Below are 23,820 nucleotides of genomic sequence, written 5' to 3'. Positions count from 1 at the left end.
AATAACAATTGTAGCCTCACAGAGCACCAGTTTTTGAAAGAGCCAGAAGAGGGCAAATAACTACCAAAAGTTGCTTACAATTGGTCATTCTATAACACTAAAACTTAAAGGGGAACCTGTCACACTAGGAAATAATTCCAAATCCCCCCCCCCCCCCCCCCCCCCCCCCCCAAAAAAAAAATGATCTGGGTGATATCTAGGAAGTGCTGAATGGAAAGTTAAAGTAATTGTAATTAAAAATCTGAGCTGTTAATCATATATTGCCTGCCCCCCCCTCTATGCCTCAGGTAGCAGACTGTGGGTGACAGGCCCCCTTTAAGGGTGAGCCACCCCTTTAAGGCTGCTTTAACCTAGAATACCCCTCAATGGCTTTGTATATACGCCCTATACCGTCTGGCTTGTTGGCTCTAATGCACAGCCTCACCCCAAACCCACTAGCTTAGCTGTGTTAAAGTTAATTTTCAGGAGTATTTCCCCTTTAATGCTGAGTTCAGTTTCACGATATCTAGTTCATCAGTCAGCACAACATACACTCTAAAGATACTGATAACACACATGTCGCATTTCTCCATGGTTTTTATTCAGTAGTTTTTATCCTTCGTTTTTTGGCTTTTTAATATTTTTGTTTGTTTTTTTGTTTTTTTTAATTTCTCTTTTTCTCCTTAAATCCTTTTGTCCCACCCCCTTCGGTGCCGGAGAAGGCAAGAAGTGATTACAGTCAGGTTGTCATTTAAAAAGTGTGACCGAGACACAACAACAACTTTCTGCCGTAGACCTTCCCTCCCACCAACCCTGCCACGGTCAACCCGTTTCCCTGTGTGCTTTATAGCTGTTGGATTTATACCAGCGCAGGGCAGGAAGGGGAAGGGCAGGAGATGAACAAAAGTAGAACAGAGAGGACAGAAAAGGGGGTGGCAAATGATACCGGCTGTAGAATGAAAAAAAAATCTAAGAGTGGATAAAAAAATAAACAAAGACACCTTTGTACGGGAAACAAAGTATAACAAGATTACAAAATTCATTGCGTTAGTACTGTAGGGGGTAACCATACGCCGCCCTACAGGTACGATCCTACACTGTAAAGGCCTGTACTGCATTTGACATTACAAAATAAAAAAAAAATAACACATTAAATCTACATGTCAGGCATTGGAGATGGTTAAAAAGAAAAAAATAAAGATACAGTAAACCCAGCATGACTTCAGCTGGGCAAGAAAAGGACAGGAGCAGGGGGGTCTCCCCGCGCAGCTATAAAAAGAATAACGATGGCACCTTAAACACTGGAAAAGTCAGACCAGGAGGGACTGGCGTAAGTTTTCCGTACTGTTGGAAACGTTCCTCAGATTTGTAAAGGGGTATGAATTCTAGGCTCGACTATTGGAACTAGGCGGTATGGGGGCTGTCCCGTACAAGGCCAGTGCTAATTGACTCGGTCCTGGAATATGTACAGATTATTGGTAGTCGCCACCGCGATGATGTTCTCCTTAGGGTGCCAGGCTGTGTGCAAGATCTTCTTGTTGAAATCAAGACTGTCCACCGTGATCTCGTCCTTCTTCCGCTTGCCGCTGGCGCACACCTTGCGTGGTTTCAGCACTGTGCGCGGTTTGCTGTTCTCCCGTGACGCCTCCAGGGTGATGTCACGTTTGGTGTTGCGGTCGAACATCCGGAAGAAGTTGTTGTAGGAGCCGGTCATGACAATGCTGTTGAAAGAGTTCAAGGGTGAACACTCCACACCGGAGGGATTTGGCTACACACTTCTATACAGGCCAAGGCAGTTGCTTGAAACTATGGGAATCATGGGAAAGTCTAATGTGTGGGTACAAATAGCTTCACCCATTTTATATCATGCAGTGTGTATGTTAAAGAGGTAGTTCACCTTTAAATTAACTTAATATGATGTAGAGTGCTATTCTGAGGCAATCTGCAATTGGTCTTCATTTTTTATTATTTGCATTTTTTTTTTTAATGATTTAGGTTTTTATTCAGCAGCTCTCCAGTTTGGAATTATAGCGGCTATCTGGTTGCTAGGGTTCAATTTAACCTAGTAAACAGGCAGTGATTTGAGATACAGGGATATGAATGAAGGTGGGCCTAAACAGAAAGATGAGTAATAAACTATAATACAATTGTAGCCTCACAGAGCAATCATTTTTTTGGCTGCCGGGGTCAGTGACCCCCATTTGAGAGTCTGAAGAGGAAGACAAATAATTCAAAACTATAAAAAACAAATAATGAAGACCAACTGAAAAGTTGCTAAGAATAGGTTGTTTTATAACATATTAAAAGTGAACCTGAAGGGAAACCAACCCCTTTAGTGGGTAACCCAGTACACAGGAAGGAAACTGAAGCAGAACCAGCATACTGCTACCAGCCAAAACATGAAGATTACAGAATACTTCTAAATTGCTGGAAGAATATATCTGGGAAAAGACCAAAGTACATATAAAACATATTCCCAGAGTAACGCCCCGGCACCAGTACTTACTTGTCTGGCCCATTCCAACAGCACTCAAACTTGTCAAAGATGCAGTCATTTTCATATAAGGAGCAGAGCTTACTCCTGAGGTATTCATGTACCTGATTAGAAATTACAGGCAGTTTAGCAACATGCACATCTGTACATACAAGACACCAGGGGCTTTTCTTTCTATACCTAGAAACTTTATAAATGGGCAAACACAGATATGTCCATCCATCAGGACAAAAATCCTCGCCTACGCTCTCAAAATCTTACTGATGTGCCTGCCCCCAGAGCCATTTCGCATTGGCCTAGGCACAGGCACAGAGTGGATTTCAGTGTGAAAACTGCAAGCTGAGAGCATCCCATGCCTCATTGTTAAAGCCAGATTAAATGCTTGCTCAGTGTGAGAAGTACCTTAATTTCCCTAGTGCTACATCACACTGTAATTGTACAGTGCATTGGATGAGCTGTATCTGCTCAACGTACCTGTATGTCCTTGTCTCCTGCCATAAGCAGTACATTCTAATTTGCCAACTAGCTAGCTAGGGATGGCATAGCTACAACTCACAGGCTTCACTGGCTACACATGTAGGACATGTTGGGAACTGTAGTCTTGCAACAACTGTAGTGCCAAAGTGTGCCTATTCCTCGCCTTCAGTGAATTAACTAAATAATAGCAATATAAAAAGGCAGCAATCAAACCTGCAAAGTGTGACAGGAAATATGTGCACCTTCATAACTGGCTATAAATACCCCATCTGGGTGGGCCGAGCAGGCCTAAGGCATATGCTGTGGTTACTGACCTGATATGTTTCCACGGGCCTGCTTTCCATGTTTAGGTCCCAGATCTTGACTGACAGATAGTCCCTAGTCATCATGTATCGACCGTTGTGGCTGAATTTCACATCGGATATGGAAGAGATGATCTCTGAGAAGAATGACCTATTGCTGGGATCCTCTGGCTCCTCAAATACTGTTGATAAAACATATTCAAGAGTGACTCTCAGCCAATTGCTTACTCTCAGATAACAAGTTATAATCCCTTTGCCTTAAAGTGGCAGTTCACCTTTAAGTTAACTTTAGTATGTTACAGAAATGCCAAATCTTAACTTTTCAATTGGTCTTCATTATTTTTTTTTATAGTTTCTAAGTTACGTACCTTCTTTTTATGACTTTCCAACTTTCAAAAAGGAGAATTAAATGAAGACCAACTGCAAATTGTCTCAGAATATTACTCTCTACATCACACTAAGAGTGAACAACCCCTTTAGAAACACTAACCTGGAGGTGGTTAACACATAACCATAAACATGTGCAGCCAGACCACCAGTGATTAGACACTTGAGGGAAATGCCTGCATATATTACCTGGACGCTACTTACGCTTGGAGTGGCGATCGCACAGCGCGGACTCGCGCATGTCACACAGGCGGATGGTGCCCTTGCTGCTGCTGTATACGAAAGTGTTACAGTGGTGAGGGTGGAACTCTGCAGCCGTGATAACTTCCGTCAGCTCCTCCATATTGGCAGGTTTAATATCTACAATATCTGTGTCAGAGAGTGAAGGAAATGAAGGTACAAGACATCGTTAGGCATCAGAGCCGTATGGCGGGAGCAATACTCCCACCAATGGGGAAGGCTTACGACTCATTAGGATTACATGTACTCCCAAGGCATTTCAACTACATGCGTTAAAGGATACTAAAGCTCCGATCTGTTATTTCCAAGTGCCACAAGTTGACTCTTAGGTCATCTGCTGATAGGTAGGTCTCGTAGTCACTGTTGACAGAAATGGAGTTAATGTGATACGTGTGGGCGTTGGCGAATATCCGTCGCGGACTCGCTTCAACCATCAAGTCCATGGGGCGGAAAACTGGCACCTGTGGCAGAAATAAGAAAGAAGGAATCATTAGAAGCAGGGAGGGAGACACTGGGTTTGTAGAACTATGCGTTAAGTCCGACACGAACATCTGGCGAGACAAATCTGTCTGAGCTAAGTGTTCCACCCTCAGTCACAAATGGGTGTCTGTGCAGCATGGTCAGCTTTTCCTCTGGCTCTCTTAATATATTTACCATAAAGGCATGGTTTTGGGCCCACAGGTCAGGCCATGGAGCTGCTGATGGTCACCTTTAGGTTACAAATATTCCAGGGCATTGTCATAAGCACAAACTTACAAACATTATTGAAAACATTACTTTTTTTTTTTTCCAGACAACTTGCAAATGGGGCCCTCAACCAAAAGGATTGTTCTACCCTGCCAAGTAGATATCTAGACTATTTACTGCCAGATAGGGACATTGTGAAGGCTCTATACACAGAACAATAAACCGTCGTCTCAGTCTGGAGGGGTCAAGTCAGCGCCATTAGTCTGTTTTATGGGCACTTTTAAAGTTAACTTTTTGTATTTTATAGCATGGCCAGTTTTGGCAACTTTTCAAATGGTCTTCATTTCTATAGTTTTTTAATTATTTGCCCTTCTCTTCTGACTCTTTGCAGCTTTCAAAAGGGGGTCACCCAGCAGCAAAAACAAAAACATTTCTCTTTGAGGCTGCAATACAATTGTTATTTTGTATTACTTATTTTTCCTATTCATAATTCCTCTCTTTTTTAAACCACTGTGGTTGCTAGGTTGAGATTGACTGTAGCAACCAGATAGCTGCTTAACTAAACACTAAATAATGGGGTTGGGGGGGGGTGAAGACCAACTGCAAATTGTCTCAGAATAGCTCACTCTACTCATACGAAAAGTTACTAAACTACCCCTTTAACACCTGCTGGCAAATAGCCCTGGTGAATTTAGGAAAAAAAAACCAAAAAGCAGTATATATACTAGAGCACTAAGTCTGATGTGCCCCCCATGCGATCATTTGATACCTTGCTGTGAAAAAGAACAAGAGCGTTAGCTTTGGGAACTCACCCTTAGTGTGGTCACAGTGGTTGGATCCCTATATCTCCCATTTTCTTCCTTTAGGTTGTAACCCTCTGGTCTCTTGTCACGTTCACTGATTTTCCACAGCTTAATAGTTTTATCTGGAGAGAAATGACACACACATTAAGGAAAGGCAATGCTGCTGCTGCTCAAGTCAGGGGACACTGCACATATCCTTAGGCTAAACACAAGAGCATTTTTCTTCTTTAAGGCACTAAAGAAAAACAGGACAATGGAGACTCTGCAATAGCTTTATCACAACATAGAAAATATAAATGCCCAGGCCACTGCCCCCCATCAACATTAATATTAGGGGTTAAGTGGGGGGAGTGCAATTTTACAAAGGCACGGACTGTGGGTGACCTGCCAAATACTTGAGCCCGGTCCAGTTGCGGCATTCTCCCACAGGGCAGCACAGCCATAGAGCACATTGATAAAAGTGCCATCCCCTGGATATCGGATCCTTGGGATGTCACCGCTGAGTTGGTTACAAACTGCAAATTTCCACACCCAGATTTTATTTAAAGACGGGGGATGTTGTGGTCCCTAAACAGATTGTAGAAAGGGCATTTGCCCTGGGCCCTAGGTGAAGGTGACTGATAAATATACAAAACATAACACAAGTAAGTATTCCTAGATGTTTCAAATCTATACATCTGGGATGTCAAGCAGCTGAATAAATTCTACACAGGCTGATGGAAGAAGTTGTGGAGGGCTATACGTTAATTGTCTCCAGTCTTCTTCCTTGCCATGTTCCTTCCATTCACTAACTCTGGCCCTGTCCATAAATAAAAACTTGCTGAATCTCTACTGGGGTTAGGAATTAAACTAAATTTTTCCAGTTAATCTGGGTGCCAGGCCTATGGCATACACTTTTGTCACCTGTGGGGCGAGGGATAAGAGGAGCAATTTCTGGCACACAGGGATCTCCAATAATTTTTAATGCCAACTCAAAATGCACCATGGCACAGGCAGTTGCTTTTCAGCCAGCTGCTCTAGGAGCAATCAAAGCGACAAAGTGCAGGGAGTGATACTGCACGTGCCCAGGAGCTGATAATGCACTCGCACTTGGGATGGACTATTTTTAGATAATGATATGCAAGTTGTTATACTTGTACCAAGCTGTATGTATTTGCATGTCTGAAGTGTGCCAACAGAGCTGATTTTATCTGAACAGTGAATGTGTAGTGGATTTACAATTCATTTCTCTCTGGCACACTCCTTGTTCCTATAACAGCAGTGGTTTAAATACATAAAACAGGAGGAACATGCCCACAGTGTACTGTACTGTACCATAGGTACATTTATTCAATTTAAGTACTGACCATTCAGTAGAACTCAGGTTTGTATAGCATAGAGCAGGGGTGTCAAACTCAATCACATAAGGGGGCCGAAATCTAAAACACAGGCTAAGTCGCGGGCCAAATTTTTTTATTAATATACTTATACTATAAATATACTAAGGGGTATATTTATCACAATGTGTCAAAAGTGGAGTAAGACATTACCGGTGATGTTGCTCATAGCAGCCAATAGATGCTTTGCTACTGTTGAAATCTGATTACTGATTGGATACCTTGGGCAACATTACTGGTAATGCCTACCTTCACTTTTTACACAGTATAATAAATATACCCCTTAGTCCTAGTTAATATGTGAGGAAAATGGAAATTGATCAGGCTGGATGGTCAGACACACAGACACACACACACACACACACACACACACACACACACACACACTAAGGGCCACATAAAACAGCCAGGGGGCCGGATTTGGCCCCCGGGCCTTGTGCTTGACATATATGGCATTGAGTAAGCACAGTGGGCATTAATGCCTATTTCTCCAGTGTTATTTAGGTGCAATAATCTGTAATACAAATGCTCCTTCCTATGGAATGAGGAGTTAGGTAGGAGAAGCAATTTCAACTGCACTCACCATTCGTAGACAACAGGAACTGTGCTGCGTTCTTTTGCGGTAGCCATCGGATCTTGTTGATCTTCTCTTCTATTTCTAAACTTTTCAAGTAATCGAATTCTGGCTCGTGGCTCTGGAAGGTGCTGTAAACACTATACTCCCCCCGGTGGTACGGGCTTTTGCTCTGCAGAAAATATAAACACAGTCAACTCCTGGGTTTTTCCACTGTTCCCACTAGTAGTTTCAGCTCATAATCACGGCCTGCTGTTACTAGAACCTACCACTAGGTGGCAAAAAAACAGCCCTATATGCAATGAAGGATTCCAAACATATCTTCACCAACTCCTGATCTTGTCCATCCCTACACGCTGTCTCATATTCTCCCCTTTCTGTTTAGACTGTAAGCTCTTTACCTTTTGTCAGTATAAGTACATAACCTGTGTGTGTGTGTGGACACACACACTCCTTGCAGACAGCACCCAGCTTGCTTGGAACCAAACAGAGGACCCATGCAACTAGGTGTTTAAAGAGGACCTGTCACCCTAAGAAATAATTGTGTGTTGTCAAGCAAAATAAACCATGTATACTATATAAACTATATAAATCTTGTTTCCTTCAGTCTTGGAGTTACACAATCAAAGCAAGACGACAGGGGCCATTTTGTGGACACTTAAGGCAAGCTTTGTATCACCCAAAAATCTTGTTAATGTGCCAGAATGGGGGGGACCTGATGCCCATGCACTGGCTGCACAATTAGATGGTGAAGAGGGAGGGGAAAGTGTAAGTTGAAGCAAATACTGGAAGAACTTCACCTTGCATGGGGGTCAATATCCAACAGCTAAAAAATCCAGTAGCACACTGAAAAGTTGCAAGCCATGTAAAAAGTGTTTTATTTGCCCAAGTAAATACAAAAAACAAGAGCAACGTTTCAGGCCCCTTCCCTTGAGAAAGGGTCCGGAGGGGCCCGAAATGTTGCTCTTATTTTTTGTATGTACTTGGGGAAATAAAACACTTTTTACATGGCTTGCAACTTCAGTGTGCTACTGGATTTTTTTGCTATGCAATATATGATTGGCGTCTGGGATTTATAATTGCCTTTATAATTGGTATGGATGTGTTAATATAAAAATGAATTTGGGTGTCATTTGAAAAGTACTTTTATTTATCTTTTTATGTCTGGGTGACCGGTTCACTTAAACAAAATAAACAAGTGGCTGAAGAGATATCACCCAACACATTAATGTTAGCAGTAAAACCTAGCTTTCTGGTTTCCTTGGTGAACAACCCTAGAAACAACAGGCAATTTAGGTTCCACTGTGGAGTACAGCAAAATAGAAAGATGAAATGCCATCAGGCTGCACAATACATATTCAGACTATTGTCACGTCAATAGAACAGCCTATGCTATTAATGTTAACCCAAGGACTCGGTCTTAATCAGGCGTGTATGGAGACATGACACATTGTGTTACGCTGTGCAATCTCTTGTATCTTGCTCTGTGATTAGCTCATATGTTACAAGTCAATCAGAATAAGAAAACACACACCGTGTTACAGTATAAAATTAGGTATACTCTGCCAAAAAAATGTCCAGCTGTAACCATTCTGCCTGTACTCTAGCGATACAGGAAGCAATGAAAGGGACAGCTGAGTGGGGCATCAAACTGCCTGTGTGCCAGGCGGATAGTTAGGATTGTAATTATGAATAATGTAATATGTAATTAAGTAATTAGTACTGAGTAGAGTTTTATAAATTTAGATGGGATACACATGTATGAGTGATGTGGGGGTTGGCCCACAACCCATGTGTTTACCCTTACATCAGGCAGGTTAGGGTTAAAATTTAGGTGACCACTGCAGGTTCGGGTTGGGTGTCATTCCACTGCTCCCAAAGTTTCCCTGTCTAGGAAGGTGCAAAGAATAGCGCACAGAGCAGAAAGTTGCAGGTATGGGTTAAAGGCGGGTCCTACAATGGCAACATTTTGCAGGTTAGGTCCTGGTGTGGGTTGAGTGTATAAGGAAAATAATAACCTATCAGCAAATCTGTGTTTAATAGTGCCAGGGGGCAGCAGGCTGGGAGAGAAGTACACTAGCAGAATAGATCTGTAATGGTGCCAGGGGGCAACAGGCTGGTACAGAAGTACACTAGCAGAACAGATCTGTAATAGTGCCAGGGGGCAGAAGGCTGGGAGAGAAGTACACTAGCACAACAGATCTGTAATAGTGCCAGGGGGCAGCAGGCTGGGAGAGAAGTACACTAGCAGAACAGATCTGTAATGGTGCCAGGGGGCAGCAGGCTGGGAGAGAAGTACACTAGCAGAACAGATCTGTAATAGTGCCAGGGGGCAGCAGGCTGGGAGAGAAGTACACTAGCACAACAGATCTGTAATAGTGCCAGGGGGCAGCAGGCTGGGAGAGAAGTACACTAGCAGAATAGATCTGTAATGGTGCCAGGGGGCAGCAGGCTGGGACAGAAGTACACTAGCAGAACAGATCTGTAATAGTGCTAGGGGGCAGCAGGCTGGGAGAGAAGTACACTAGCACAACAGATCTGTAATAGTGCCAGGGGGCAGCAGGCTGGGAGAGAAGTACACTAGCAGAACAGATCTGTAATAGTGCCAGGGGGCAGCAGGCTGGGAGAGAAGTACACTAGCAGAATAGATCTGTAATGGTGCCAGGGGGCAGCAGGCTGGGACAGAAGTACACTAGCAGAACAGATCTGTAATAGTGTCAGGGGGCAGCAGGCTGGGAGAGAAGTACACTAGCCGAACAGTATACTTGATTAAAAAAACTCCAGGCCTGATTTTATTTTATAAATTGCCCAGGAAGCTATGCCTATTGTCTACAGTGCTTGGTATAAAATAGAAGGAAGGGTGTGTTACTGGAACAGATACACTAACTAGAGGCACAATATTGCTGCATAACCCACATTATGTGTAATTCCTTTATATCAAATAGAGATGGTATGGCAAAAAACCAAAGTGCCAGCTTCTTGTCCTGCATATAAACTATACAGACTGCCGCACTCTAATATGCAGTTTCATTTACTTAGCGCATTAAACTATACATGCAGCCATTGCTATTCCCACTTGCCACTATCGTGCACTCTGGTCTACGCACTCCAGGGCCCAGTCTCCTCAAGCTTCAATGCCATATACAAAAGGGCATACTCAATCCAGAACCTGCCAAAGGAAAACAGACTCTGGAAAGGTACTCAAATATATATATATATATATATATATATATATATATATATAGACTTGTGAACAGGGCAACTCATGCAATTGCAGAACTGGAGGGATCCAGGAGCATATGCACTGGTTGGAGCTGATGATCAGTACCTGTTGCCACTACACTGGGTTTCAAAGGGACACTATAAAAAAAAAAAAAAAAAAAATTTGCCCAAAAGCAATTAATTGTTGTTCTATATTCATATAGTACCCATGCGTTAACCTGGCTGTATACCAGTTGCTTTGAAAGCAGGTCTCACACACATATATTAAATATCATAAAATTAACTATATGAACAGAGTGTACACCATCACTAACCTCTTGCTGGAAAATGACCACTCTTCCTCCTTTATCTCCTGTAGCAAGCAACTCGCCAGAATGATTGAATTCTACCGTAGAGATAATATCAGCTGCAACAGAAAAGAAACCGTAACACTGTCAGAAAGCGAAATACAAAAATTAACTTTGGTATTTACTTAAGCATGCTAGTGATTGGCAGAAGTGTAGGACGGGTAACGGGGATGTAGGGCATGGCTAAAGAGTCCCATGGATCAGCATATCTAGCAGATACTGGAAAAGTAGATTGCGGATATAAGCCCAGAAGAAGAGATGGCACACTGACAGAATTCCGTAGTGAGTGAATCTAGGCGGGGATGTGCCTTGTTCAAGGCAAAGAGATTTCATTGATAATAAACGATCACATTTCCCTGCAGTCGGCAGCAGATGCAAAATCAGCAGAAACTAATCTACTGCACAGAATGGATCCATAATGACCCACGTTCTTTTTGTCTGAAGGATTTTGTGTATGGACCTAAAACATGCCCTCCCTGATCCTGATCCAGTTGGGGCTGAGAACTACTTTGTTCTATGGATGGAGCTGGATGCCCAGGCTCCTCATGAGAAGCAGTCACTAGCTTGAACCTTCCGAAGCCTTGCCAATTGTGTGGCTCTGGCTCTGTATTTTTGGCCAGCTTCCCATAAGCACCATAAAGAGTTCAGAGCTACACAATAAGTATGTTGGGTATTACAAGGATGATTGCTTGAGTGGTTTTGTTTTTATGTGGCACCAGTTATGTGACCACAGTTGCAGGCATGACGCCGAAAAAAAGACGAAAGCACTCCAAGCTCCTTGACTGGCTGCCTTCACTCAATTCCACTAAGTGTAGGTGGAGGTATGGAAATTTCGGGAAGTGTAGTGCCCTACACAGAGTGAGAACAGTTTATGATGTTCCCTGACAATATAAGAATGCCTGAATCAGAAGAAAGCTCAGAGTTGCAGTTTTGTTTACCCACCAATGCCCGGCAGATCCTGACATTAAAATGGATCAAGCCCCAGATGATAAAAATGGAATCTGTAAAATCAGATACATGTTATGGTATGTGCCCACTGGGTTTACATGCAATACACTGAGAATATACTTTAGCATGTATCTGGAGAGGAGCTATATTTGCCTCTGCTAGGTACTCTGTTTTTCTCCAGGTTCTGAGCACACAGTACAACAAATGCATCCGCTGAGCTGAAATTGCGTTTTTCAGCATCTGAACCCTTTCCTTTTTATTCTGCTGTTAAATGTGATAGACCATTGCTATATGCAATAGCCCATTCTTGCCCACCGAGAATTAATCAGTAGCAAGTAATTAATTGGGTGTGCCAATTTTTCATGGTTATATATATTTTTTCCTAGTTGAGCGTATATGGAGGATATGCAATGTGCAGCCCAAATGCACTCCATTGGCACACTCAGGTCAACTACTATTACACAGATGTATAACTGGGAGCTATCTAGAAGATTTTTATGGCCCCCCAACCAATCCCAGAGTTCACTGGTTATGTGAGAAAAAGCACTACACACACAGTAGCACTGTGCTTCAATGGCATCACTATAGGTCCCACCAATCATGCCATGAGCATCCACTCGATGTAGGGGTCTCCTGACTAACGCTGGCCACACACGTGGCGATTTTCGCTCATTTCAATCCAACCCTCCACTGACGTTCAGGGCTGAATCGCTCAGATATGGGGGTAGAAACAATAGGATTTCTTCCTCCTTCTGCCAATTCAGCCCTGAACATAGATTTTGCTCAGGCGCCTTCAATGGCACCCCGATCAAAATCTTCTAAACTGCTCGATCGGTGGGTCGACCGATATCAGCAGCCTCCTGTGATATCGGTCGCCTCGCCGACTTGCCATACATGCACCGAATATCGTACAAAACGAGGTGCGTGTATGGCCAGCTTAAGTAGTATGTTGTAGGCACCGGACTGCAATATAAGCTATGCACTACATTTAATTGTAGTACCCAAAGGTGCAGTTTTACAGATGCTAAACAAATATTTGCACACCTCACATCATATCCTGCTCTGCCTGTAACAACGAATAGCTCCCTGTATTAGTCTACATGTGGTTTCACGTGGGTCAAGTGCATCAGCGTAGTAGCAAAACCCCCAAGGCCAGCTCACTTGTCTAAACATGGTCGCTATTGCAAGGTCAGTGCTTACCAGGACATAGAACAAACATGAAATAACTTAATTGAGCTTCTATAAAATTTGCTGTAAACAGAGAACTGCAAAACTGGGGAATGCTGGCCTGGGACTTGGAGCACACATTAGGACTGAGGAATAAATGTTCCACCTAAGCCAGTGATCCCCAACCAGTAGCTCTTTAGCAACGTGTTGTTCATCAACCCCTTGGATGTTGCTCTCAGTGATCCCAAACCAGGTAGTTATTTTTAAATTCCTTTAGTGGCAAGTTTTGGTAAAATAAAAACCAGATTTCCTCCTGTAAGCTGCTAGTGTGCATAGATGCCCCTAATAGCCAATCTTAGCCCTTATTTGGCACCTCCTTGAACTTTAATGGTGCTTGTGTTGCTCTCAAAGTATTTTTAGTTTTGACTATGGCTCACAAGTAAGAAAGGTTGGGGACCCCTGACCTAACCGATTAAGGATAGCTTCAGATTAGATGTTGGCTCAAAGCTACAATGCCTCTAAAAGGTCATTAATGTTGTATAAAGACCATGTGACAACTGCAAAACGTTAGCCCTCAGACTGCCATTGGGCTGGCAAAGGAACTATCAAACCAGCATCGGGCAGCCTGCCTCCAGGTGGCAATGCCCTGTGCAAATAGACTCATCAGACTGTTAAAGAAAACAATAGTTGCCCTTCTTTTCTGCTTTTCATCTGACCACAGGAGTAAGACAAGTGAAACCTTAAGGAGAGAGAGAACGAGACCAAGGAAGGCCCTAACAGAGCACGCATTGATGGAGAAACACATAACTGCACATTTGTAAGGTATGAAAAGAAAATAGGAGAAACGTTTGGTTCCATTCCCAAAAAGTAGTCCTTGGGCTGCAAAGCTGTTTTGTAAATAATTGGCCCCGAACAGAAAGACTCAAGAACAAAGGGTGCCTTTTAAACAAAGTACGCTCAGATCCCAACAGATGTGTGGAACTTACAGGGTGCAGAGAAAATCTCTCAAACCTGGAGGGTCCGCCAGGCACAAACTCAGTCTGAAGTGGGTCTTGCTGGGTTTCTAATGTTTTCAGGCTGGAAGTGCAACACATATTTGTGGGTAGTTCACCTTTAAGTTGACTTTTTGTCAATTGGCCAATTCTTAGTAACTTTTTAATTAATCTCCATTTTTTATACTCTCTGTAGCTTTCAAAAAGGGGGGTCACTAACCCCCACAGCCAAAAAAAGGGAAGATCTTTCTGTCAGGCTACAATTGTTATTTTTTTTATTGCTTATCTTCCTATTTGGGCCTCTCCTATTCATCTCCTAGTGTATCATACTACTGCATGGTTGCTAGGGTAATTTAGACCCTAGCAACCAGATAGGTGCTAAATTTCCAAACTGAAGAGCTGCCCAAACAAAGAGCTAAATAACTAAAAAAACACAAGTAATAAAAAATGAAGACTAATTACAAATTGTCTCAGAAAAATCACTCCAATACTAAAAGGTAATTTTAGGTAGTTTCAGTCTTTCCGACTGAACGAGAGGGGATTTTGTAACATGGACCACACATGCTCATTAACAACAAACCCAAATATGTGCTGGGGCTGTGGGGATCAGAACGACTGCTAAAACCCTGTACACCTAGGATAGCTTATGTACAAGAAAAAAAGGTAGCAAAAAATAAAAGCGGACATATTCTTCATGAAGAGAACTGCACAGATAAGAGTTCTGAGCTTGGGTTCCTACAAACCCAGAGCCAAGTAGAAGTGCTAAGCGTCGGTATCAGCACAGAGACTGCTAACAGTGTAGTCAGCGGGTCGCCTCTGGGAGTGAAAATGACACCACTCACCAGAATTTGTGCAGTTACAGATCTAGCATATCCCTGCTTCAGGCGCCATGTTCAGAACAAGAGTATTGCAGAACACCCTTATTGTGACTTGTGTTACACAGGAGACTTCAGATGCCACAATAAAACTGTATCTATTATGCTGGCAAAGTAGCCAAGGGTGTGGGGCTGGGAGTGTGCTGGCAGTTACCTACCCAGCACACTAACCTGCAAGGCAAATAGTCATGCCAGGGCAAAGGCAACTGAAAAACATGTGATGGCTCCTATTCTGCCCTGCCATTTCTACATTTTTAAAGAAAAAAAAAAAAAAAAAAAAAAAAGCTCTAAAGGCAGACTTACATGTTAGACATCCACTCACTCCAGCCTTTATAGATTAAATTTTTGCCTGATTAACTATATTACAAATATTTTTTATTTTACCCAGTTTCATTTTTACACTGAACTGTTCCTTTAAAGTAACATGGTGCTCCTAGCATAGTACCATGGGCTGGTGCAGTAGACAACAAACAGGTAAATGATTATAATCACTGGGGCTGCCCAACAATACGGCACAGCTCTTGGGATTATATATTCCCACCTCCTCTAAGGACTGCAGATAACCTACACATAGGCCACAAGAGCTCAACTCAGACCAAGAGTACATGAGTGTTATGGTGGGAAAGAGCACATGTTTACCTACCAGATGTTCGGCCCAATGGTGGTACTGCACTCCTGTGCAATTCAGCCACAGCATGGACAGGCTAATGGAAGTCACCCAATCTACAGGCCCCTGGGATGGCTGCTAGTCACTACAGAAGTCAGTCCCATTGACACCAGCTCACAGACTAGGGCACTGAAAGGCTCTATTTTCTTTTTGGGATAATCCACTTATAAATAAAATACCTTGTTACTTAGTAAATGGACCTATCAGGACTGCTGATCCTTACCTCATGGGAACATATCCAGCCAGCAATGCAGATTCCTTATTTAAACCTAATACCTGGGATGGGCTGTCGGTGACTAAGTACCTGCTATTTTCTATGTCAGGAAGGAAGTATCACGAATACCAGGAAATAAACTGCCATACAAGCAAAAAAATGGGACTGTAATAGTCAAAGTACGATTTTTTTTTTTTTTTACCAATGCCATGCAAATATTAAAATATACAGAAGGAATACAATATAAATGTATGTCATATTAAAAGGGACAGTACACACCCTAAAATATACCTTTGCTAAAAATGAACTTGAGTTGAAATTACATTCTGCCTGTTTTAACATTACAAAATCCATATTTTTTACAAATCCATATTTTTTTTTGCCATTATAAAGCACTAATTTGAAAGTTGGGCTATGTTCACTGAATGTAGTAGTAGTAGTAAAGTGAAGCTTTCTTCATATTATTGTCTAGTGCCAGAAAAACTATAGATATTTCACAATTCAAAAAATAGGCAGGAAGTATGTTAATTCAGCTTAAACTGAAAAGGAGTGCAGAGAATCCCTCTAAATACACATATGTGACGCAACGGTGTCTGAAGATGGCCATACAGAGGCAGACCGGGCACACTCTTTGGGCAATGACACAGTGGCGTGTTCCGACATGTGGCTACAAAACATCAGAAAATACCCTGCCATAGACAATACTGGGATCTGTCTCTGATGAAACACAAAACTGCTCACAAATGGATACAAAGGAGAGTGATTACACGATTTGAGTGTTAAAGCAAATAATTTTCAGTAAGGTCTATGGCAGGGTATATTTTTTGGAGTTTTGTAGCTGTGACAAACCACGAGCTACAAATAGCACTCTTAGCCCTAGTGGCCATATAGCGTATAAGGGGCAACGCATGGTATGGCCTCCTTCCTATTGTTCCGATTGTTCAATCAATCAAAACAGCAGGAAGTAAAAATCTCCTCTTTACTTCCTTATCTACACAGATGGACCATGAACTGGCCAACATGGTGCATCAGCAGATGAAATATACAAATCTGCACAGTTTGTGAACCAACTGAGCCATAGTACCAATAATTATGAAAAAACAATTACTTAATGCATTAATGCATGTATGGTGCATAGTAGAAACAGGTAAAACTGACCATCTTAAAGCTGACATCTAATTGTTCTCCTTCCCCATTGCTCCTTTTTAATAGGTGAATCAGTTTGTTAGTAGGATTCAGGTTAGTTGTCTTGTGCCCCATATTCCCAATTGTATTGGGATACGGACTCCAGTGTAAGTTTGCCTTGTGATTGGGATCATAGTCCCACTGAAATAAGAACCTCCCCACCAAGGTTTAGCTTTTAGCAGACTGGAACATGGTCTCCTGCAGTATTTAACCTGTATTTTGCACCATTAATTATTCCTTGTGTTTTAACAAGGGGCCCAACTCCCTGATGTAAAGCAGCCCAGCAGAGTGATGTTTAAACTGGCCCTTATACAAGGCTTGCTTGTATAAATTCAGTGGAGCTCTGGGCCCCCCCTATTACCATGCCAAATAATGTCACCCCGGGCTGAAAGGAATAAAGCACTCTATTTTCATACATGTGCTTCCATGAGCCATATGCTCTTACACAAAATTGGGAGCTGAAACACTGCATATTTTACAGGCCTACTCAAGAAGGTTCAAGTGAAAGAGACTTACCTTCAGATACATCATCCTCCACTGCTCCCTTGACCTGAGAAAAACACCACTGAATATCATTGCCTCCACCAGCTCCTACAAGATGGAATAGAAATTAGTGTAAGACATTTGTAATCACCTCCATGACAGTCTACCCCAACAATCAAGCAGACACTTTCCCATATAAATAGGGGTCTAGGGAGATAACACTATGAAGCTGTGCTAGGCAGTCTGTTGAACCAAAGATGCTGAGCACAAACCAAAGAATCCTGAGCTATCGGCGGTGCCGGTCAGTAGTTATCCATCAGATAGAGAAAATCAGAGCCAATGCAGGAATTAATGGACTAGAAATGTGTTTGTCTGGAGCTGACATAATGGATGTGACAGATAAAGAGAAGGGTTGGTGTTTTAATATTTTCTTCTTGGTAGTGGCCAGAGGAATAAAAGAAAGGAAGGAAAGAAAGGTATAAGCTAAGGAACAATGGAGAGGCAGTATTTATACACAAGGGCTTTAATGTGTTTCCTGGAAGCCAGGACAGAGACTTGCAGTAGAATGAGTACAGAGACGTAAAAAGAAACATGACAGCACCCAGAAGCTTAACCACGTGCACAAATATCACAGCAGCACAAAGCCCCATAGCAAACACACTGCTAAAAAGGTGGCATAGATTGACCTCAAAAGCAAATCACCCCATAAATGGCACAATGGAGCCACAAGAACCCAGTATGGTTCCTAAATAACACGTATAATTCAGAAGTCTCTAGTTTGTCTTTGCTGCTGCCTCTAAAACAAGTTCATTTTTCATGGCACCTTTTTGAGCAGCTACGCAAGCATGAGAAATGTCAGGGCCATTACTCACAGTTGTTTATGAGCAAGCCCACAAAGATGCTGTAGAAAATAAACTGCTTGACCACAGGAGGCTAAAGACAATAGGAGAATGGTATTATAGTAAGAAGAGGCTGCTCCACCTCTCTGGGGCCACAAAGCAAAAGTTTGCAAAAAGCAAAGTGACTGAAGCGCTCGCTGAACTGCATGCCTACATGACGTTTTCAAATAATGAATTTAGACATGAACATGTTCCTGCATGGCTGGGACTCCAAAACCTACTATGCTACAACCTGCCTACGCCCCACTCGGATTTCACATGAAGTGAAACTTCTTCAACTTCAAAAGGCACCCAATTACCTCAAAAATCTCCACACACCACTGGCTCCCTAATTTGTAACCAACATCAACAATACGAGCCATAAAAAGGACTTTTACGTCTCCTGGTGTGCAAGAAAGTGACAGTGTAATCATGCAGGGAAAGAAAGAAAGGAAAAGTTCTAAGAGAAATGAGAAAGCCTACTGCTGCCCCAACCCATTCCCCAGGCACAAAGATCCAGTGTGCTAAAGGCTACCCAGAAAGCCAGCTCGTGGGGAGAACTTCAGGAACATTGCTCCTGGGAACACAGCCGCAATTCACCCAGATCCTGCACCACCCTCACAATGACTGTTTCTAGTTCCGCCAACACAGGAAGGAGCTGAGTCTCATTCTCACAACTCCTCCAGCCTCGGGAGAGGGAGCAAGGAGGCGCCTCCTAGCATGGCACAACGGCTGCAGCTGCACAACTGGATCTGCACTCTGCCAAGCGCCAACATGCAGCAGGAATTTCACTTTCACAATATATATACTGGGAACTTCATGCTTTCTAGACTTTAGAATCACTCAATATTACATTAAAAAGAACCATGTAAAATAAGATGACCTAAAAGTATCCCAGCATAATGTATGCTACATCCTACAGGAGTGGTTACCTGGTGAAGCCCCTTTTAAAGGAACAGTAACACCAGAAAATGAAACTGTATCAAAGTATCTCAAATATAAGGTATGGCTGCCCTGCGCAGGCACAACTGGTGTGTTTGCCTCAGAAAAACTACTATATTTTATATATAAATACCCTGCTCTATAGCCAGGGGGGCAGCCATTCAAGCTGGAAAACGGGAGAAAAGGCACAGGTTACATAGCAGATAAGCTCTGTAGAATATAATTGGACTTCATCTGTTATCTGCTATGTAACCTTTGCCTTTTCTCCTTTTTTCCCCTGCTTGAATGGCAGCTCCACTGGCTACACAGCTGGGTATTTATATAAATATAGTAGCAAACACTTTCACCAACACACACATTACATTTGAAATACTTTGATACAGTTTCTTTATTTGGTGTTACTGTTCCTTTGAGACAACATTCATTGGGACACCCTTAGCTTAGAAAAGGGTTATTAACATGTATATATCACGTGTATCTGCCATAAGGGCCATTTGTCCTTGCATGAGATCATTTTGAGGCCCTACCATTAGACAAGCAATCACAAAGTTCAGTCAAACAGGGATCAGTATGCATGAAAAGTGTGAGCAAGCGGACATACAGTGCCAAAAGCAGCATTTTCCATTTTACTGCTTAATCTCCTAAAAAGCTTACTACTTAACCCAACCACTTGACACCACTGGCTGCTCTCGGCAGCACTCTGTGGGATGCCAGCGAAGACCTTTCTTGTAAATGGGCAGCCAATGATTTCGAGGGCCTGACAGGGGGTATGCAGACAAAGCTGACTGGCTACAGGTTTAAAAAACCCTCATCCTATAAGGAGTGTTGGGATATAGTAACCTAGGTGCCAAGTATTATTTATCATGGGCTCTGTGCTGAGGGTGATTTTACATGGCTACAGTGTGGGTGAGCTACATAAGGAAAAGAAAGTGGCACTGAGTTGTCTGCGTTCTTCTCACAAAGGGAGGAAGCGGAATTGTCAGATAAGGAAGAAAGGGCAGGAGAGAATACAGCATTTATTGTGGATAAGCAAATAACTGGAGGCAACAGGCATCTGGAGAGAGATGTGCACTGAAGGGCCAAAGGATGCATCTCCTGTTTGCACATTGGGAACAGGATATCCGACTGCTGCGCAGGGGCCTCTTATTTGGGCTTGGGGTATGCAAACTGTTAAATGTTTGCTTTTTTTATTCTGAAAATTCATTTTGGCAACATTAAAGGAGAAGAAGAGGTTAAATGAGAGGGGGGTGCCTGTGATTCCCTGGGCTGGTGCTCCTATTAGCAGAAAACTGCACGGGCTGGGGGTATTTCTGAGCAAGGACCATGGGGTGATTGCCTCCTTCCACTTTTTCTTTCTTCTATAGGCTGAGCTGACACGTGCAGTAGAGTGAGAAAGTCGGCTTTTTGCCAATAGTTCAGCTTTTCACTCTACTGCGCAAGCCCACCCTGTGTGGAGAAGATTTGATCAGGTAGAATGATTTTTCTAAAGTACCCTGGCTTGGGGCAGTTTTCTGCTACCAGAAGCTGCCCAGGGTATCAGGTACATGATTACAATCACTGGGTGTGCCTAACATTTGCCATCTACTCCTTTACAATTAAACCAAAATAGGCCTAATTCAGATGATAAAGCATTTTTGGCTTTTTTTAATTAATAACATTTAGCTGAATGACAATGGCTGGCCACCTAGGCTTTCTATAGTACTTTTTTGTGTTAAAAACAGCAAGTATAACCCTTCTAAACTGTCCCCCTGCTGGGGTAATTACTGGGCCCCAACAGCAAAATCATTTTATGGCGCTCTTACTTTAGGTACAAGACACTTTTCACAGATGTATATTGAAACTGCTTGTCAGTCAGTGCCCTTCAGTTGTACTTCTGGATACCTGAATTCATACCTATTGGTGTTGTTGCTAAAACCTAGTGACCAGCAGAGAATGTGAGTTGCCCGGCACAGTGCTATAAAGCCTACCATTACTTAGTGCGGAGTTGCTTTAGTAACTGCGGATTAGAAAGTTATCTTTGGGGTAATAGCGCTTCATTATCAGTGCAGATACACCAATATCTCTTTGTGCCCAATGTCACCAACATGAAGGCCACACAATGTCTGAAACAAGCAGTTACAGGCGGTTTCCATTCACATCAGGTGGCACAGTGAAGCATCGTATGCCAATGGCCTTGTGGTGTACAAGCTACACAGTTCCATTGACCCTAAATCAGAGCTGTGCAACTTTTAACGTGTGTGTGTGGAGGGGAGTGGTACGTACATTTAAATGAGGAGTTCATACAAAGCATTCTATGGAGCCCTTGAAACCAGACCATATCTGATTGGACAGTTTTGCCCTAAATAAGCCAATCAGGAGAGCACAGAAGTGAATGCTTCAGGGCAGGTTCCATAAGCATGGGCTGGACATATACTGGGAGACTTCTCACTATATATAATTATTACTGGAAATTCACCCAGTGTGGCTCTAAGCCGGCCTCTAAAAACCGCCTACCCACAATGCACCTGATGGAATACGCGCCTCATTCACAAGGTTAAACAGGGAGGCATCTTTCTGACGTAGGCAAGAGATCATGTTTATTCAACACCACGCCAAGAAAATTTGCTCCCTTTCTGTTGTGACACGTGAATGTTTGCATACATACATCCACCCTAGTAAATACATACATCCCTGCGTGTATGCTCACACTAATTAACGCTGTACTAATCACATGACTAAACATTAAAGAACAAGGACATTCTGTGCCAGCCCTGCTAATAACACAAATATTTTCCTTAACAACACTGAGCGCCGAGCATGATGATACATAGGTGCATTCATCTAATAACCAGTAAATGGCATCAAGTGCTTCTGGACAAATACATAAAACCCTCATAGCAGGTTCTGCCCAATCGCTAACTAAACTTAACCTCTAATTTGCATTCAAATATGAGCAAAATGGACTAAAAATGTGTAGGCTTAAGTTCTCCTTTACTCTCAAGTCACATGACATGAAAGATTCAGCAGAATGCAAACCTTCCCAGACAACTGGGGTATTCTTTTCCCTTTTGTTGCAGATGTAGTTGAACAAAGTGCAGCAGTGAAAGCGCCAGTGTGGCCTGTACGTACCTCCCACACAGCACAGAAACCCGGCACGGCCGCTGGCCCACACAGCTCTATGTACAAAGAGGGTGGCTGCTCAGATGGCTCCCACACTGATTACATGATCTACAAGGATACGGGGGCACCCTCAGCAGCTGGATGGTTTGAGGGCAATGATACACACAAGGTGATTGCCAGCCATGCCATCTCCAGATCAATGGGCAACCATTCTCCATTGATTTGAATGGTAATCAGAGCCAAACTTACCTTCCTTGCCCTAGAAGCCCAATTGGCTCGGCAGATTCTCGCTACATGGCTAGCTATAACAGAGATTTGACAGCTGCCCCCCCCATGCCCTTGTTTGCAATGTAATTAATGTGGAGAATAATGGGGTGGCCACCCCCCTAAGCCTGGGCCTTTGTGGCCCTTCCAGTAGCCCAGGCCTGAGGGCAGATACCCTAGCACTCACAGGCCTGGGCACAGAAAGGGATTTGCCCCCACAGGGGGTAGGTGGGAAAAGCCGGGAGAGGGGCTGCTAGAAGGAGGGACGCCCTGCTTTTGTACTACACGGCCGGCCTGCTGCCCTCCAGCTGTTGCACTGCGACTCCCCGCCCGGCAGCTGAATGGGAAGGTAGCACAAAAGCAGCTGCAGGGGATGCAGCCCTCATTCTATTAGCCCCCCGGCACTGCCAGCTAATGGCCGCCCCCTGCTATCCCCGGCACTGCGGGCAGGCTGAGCATCCCTACTGCAATGGAACAGGCCGGCGCCTCCCCGCTGCACAGCCCTCACACGGCATCCAAACACTGGCCAATTGTACCCGGCCATTACAAATGCCCCCCTCCATGCATCCCCGCCATTCCAGCTGTCTCACCCGCCATGCTGCCCCTGGCCACTGCTGGTCCCGGGCTCCGGATGGAGGCGGATACCGGGGGAGGCCGCTGCCCGGGGCGGGAGGACCGGACTCTGAGACCGCGGCTTCAAGATGGAGGCCGTAGGCACGGTGACGTCACTGGGTAGAGACAAAGGGGAGGAGCGGCCGGCGGGGCGGGGCCAATACGTCACGCTGTCCCTGTGATTGACGCCTCTTCCTTTCTCTCTGTGCCGTGAGGGATTCTCTCAGTGACTGGGAAAGGGCTGTGTGTGGGGCTCAACAATAACTGGCCCTTAGCCCACTGAGAGAAATCTGCGTCTCTGGGCTTGTGCTTTAGTATTAAACACCATGGGTCCCAGTGTTGTGTGCGGCGTGTCGTCATGATCCCCCATGAACTCTTAGTTACATAGTTACATAGTTACATAGTTACATAGAGTTGAAAAAAGACCAGTGTCCATCAAGTTCAACCCATCCAAGTAAACCCAGCACACCTAACCCACACCTACCAACTCTGACAGTAGTCTCCTCTTTAAAATGTCATGTAAAATTACTTTTTGACTGGTGTTGCAGTGTCGGACTGAGATGGCAGGGGCCCACCAGAAAACCCTGGGCAATGGGCCCACTCTCA

At 43.5% G+C, this 23,820-nt stretch overlaps 1 protein-coding gene across 1 annotated transcript; it reads right to left on the bottom strand.

Annotated features, from left to right (window-relative positions):
- Positions 1–558: 558 nt before the first annotated feature.
- On the bottom strand, positions 559–23,326 carry ppp2r2a (protein phosphatase 2 regulatory subunit B, alpha). The gene is given in 10 exon segments (NM_001011075.1): positions 559–1,700; positions 2,486–2,577; positions 3,265–3,434; positions 3,844–4,008; positions 4,163–4,340; positions 5,379–5,491; positions 7,329–7,491; positions 10,856–10,947; positions 17,453–17,527; positions 23,193–23,326. Coding segments are annotated over 10 exon segments (1,335 nt in total). The 5' UTR covers positions 23,200–23,326; the 3' UTR covers positions 559–1,420.
- Between the last annotated feature and the right edge of the window lie 494 nt (positions 23,327–23,820).

Source organism: Xenopus tropicalis, chromosome 3 (genome assembly GCF_000004195.4).
Source record: "Xenopus tropicalis strain Nigerian chromosome 3, UCB_Xtro_10.0, whole genome shotgun sequence".
Classification (NCBI taxonomy): Eukaryota; Metazoa; Chordata; class Amphibia; order Anura; family Pipidae; genus Xenopus; species Xenopus tropicalis.
This window is presented reverse-complemented; position numbering and strand designations above follow the sequence as displayed.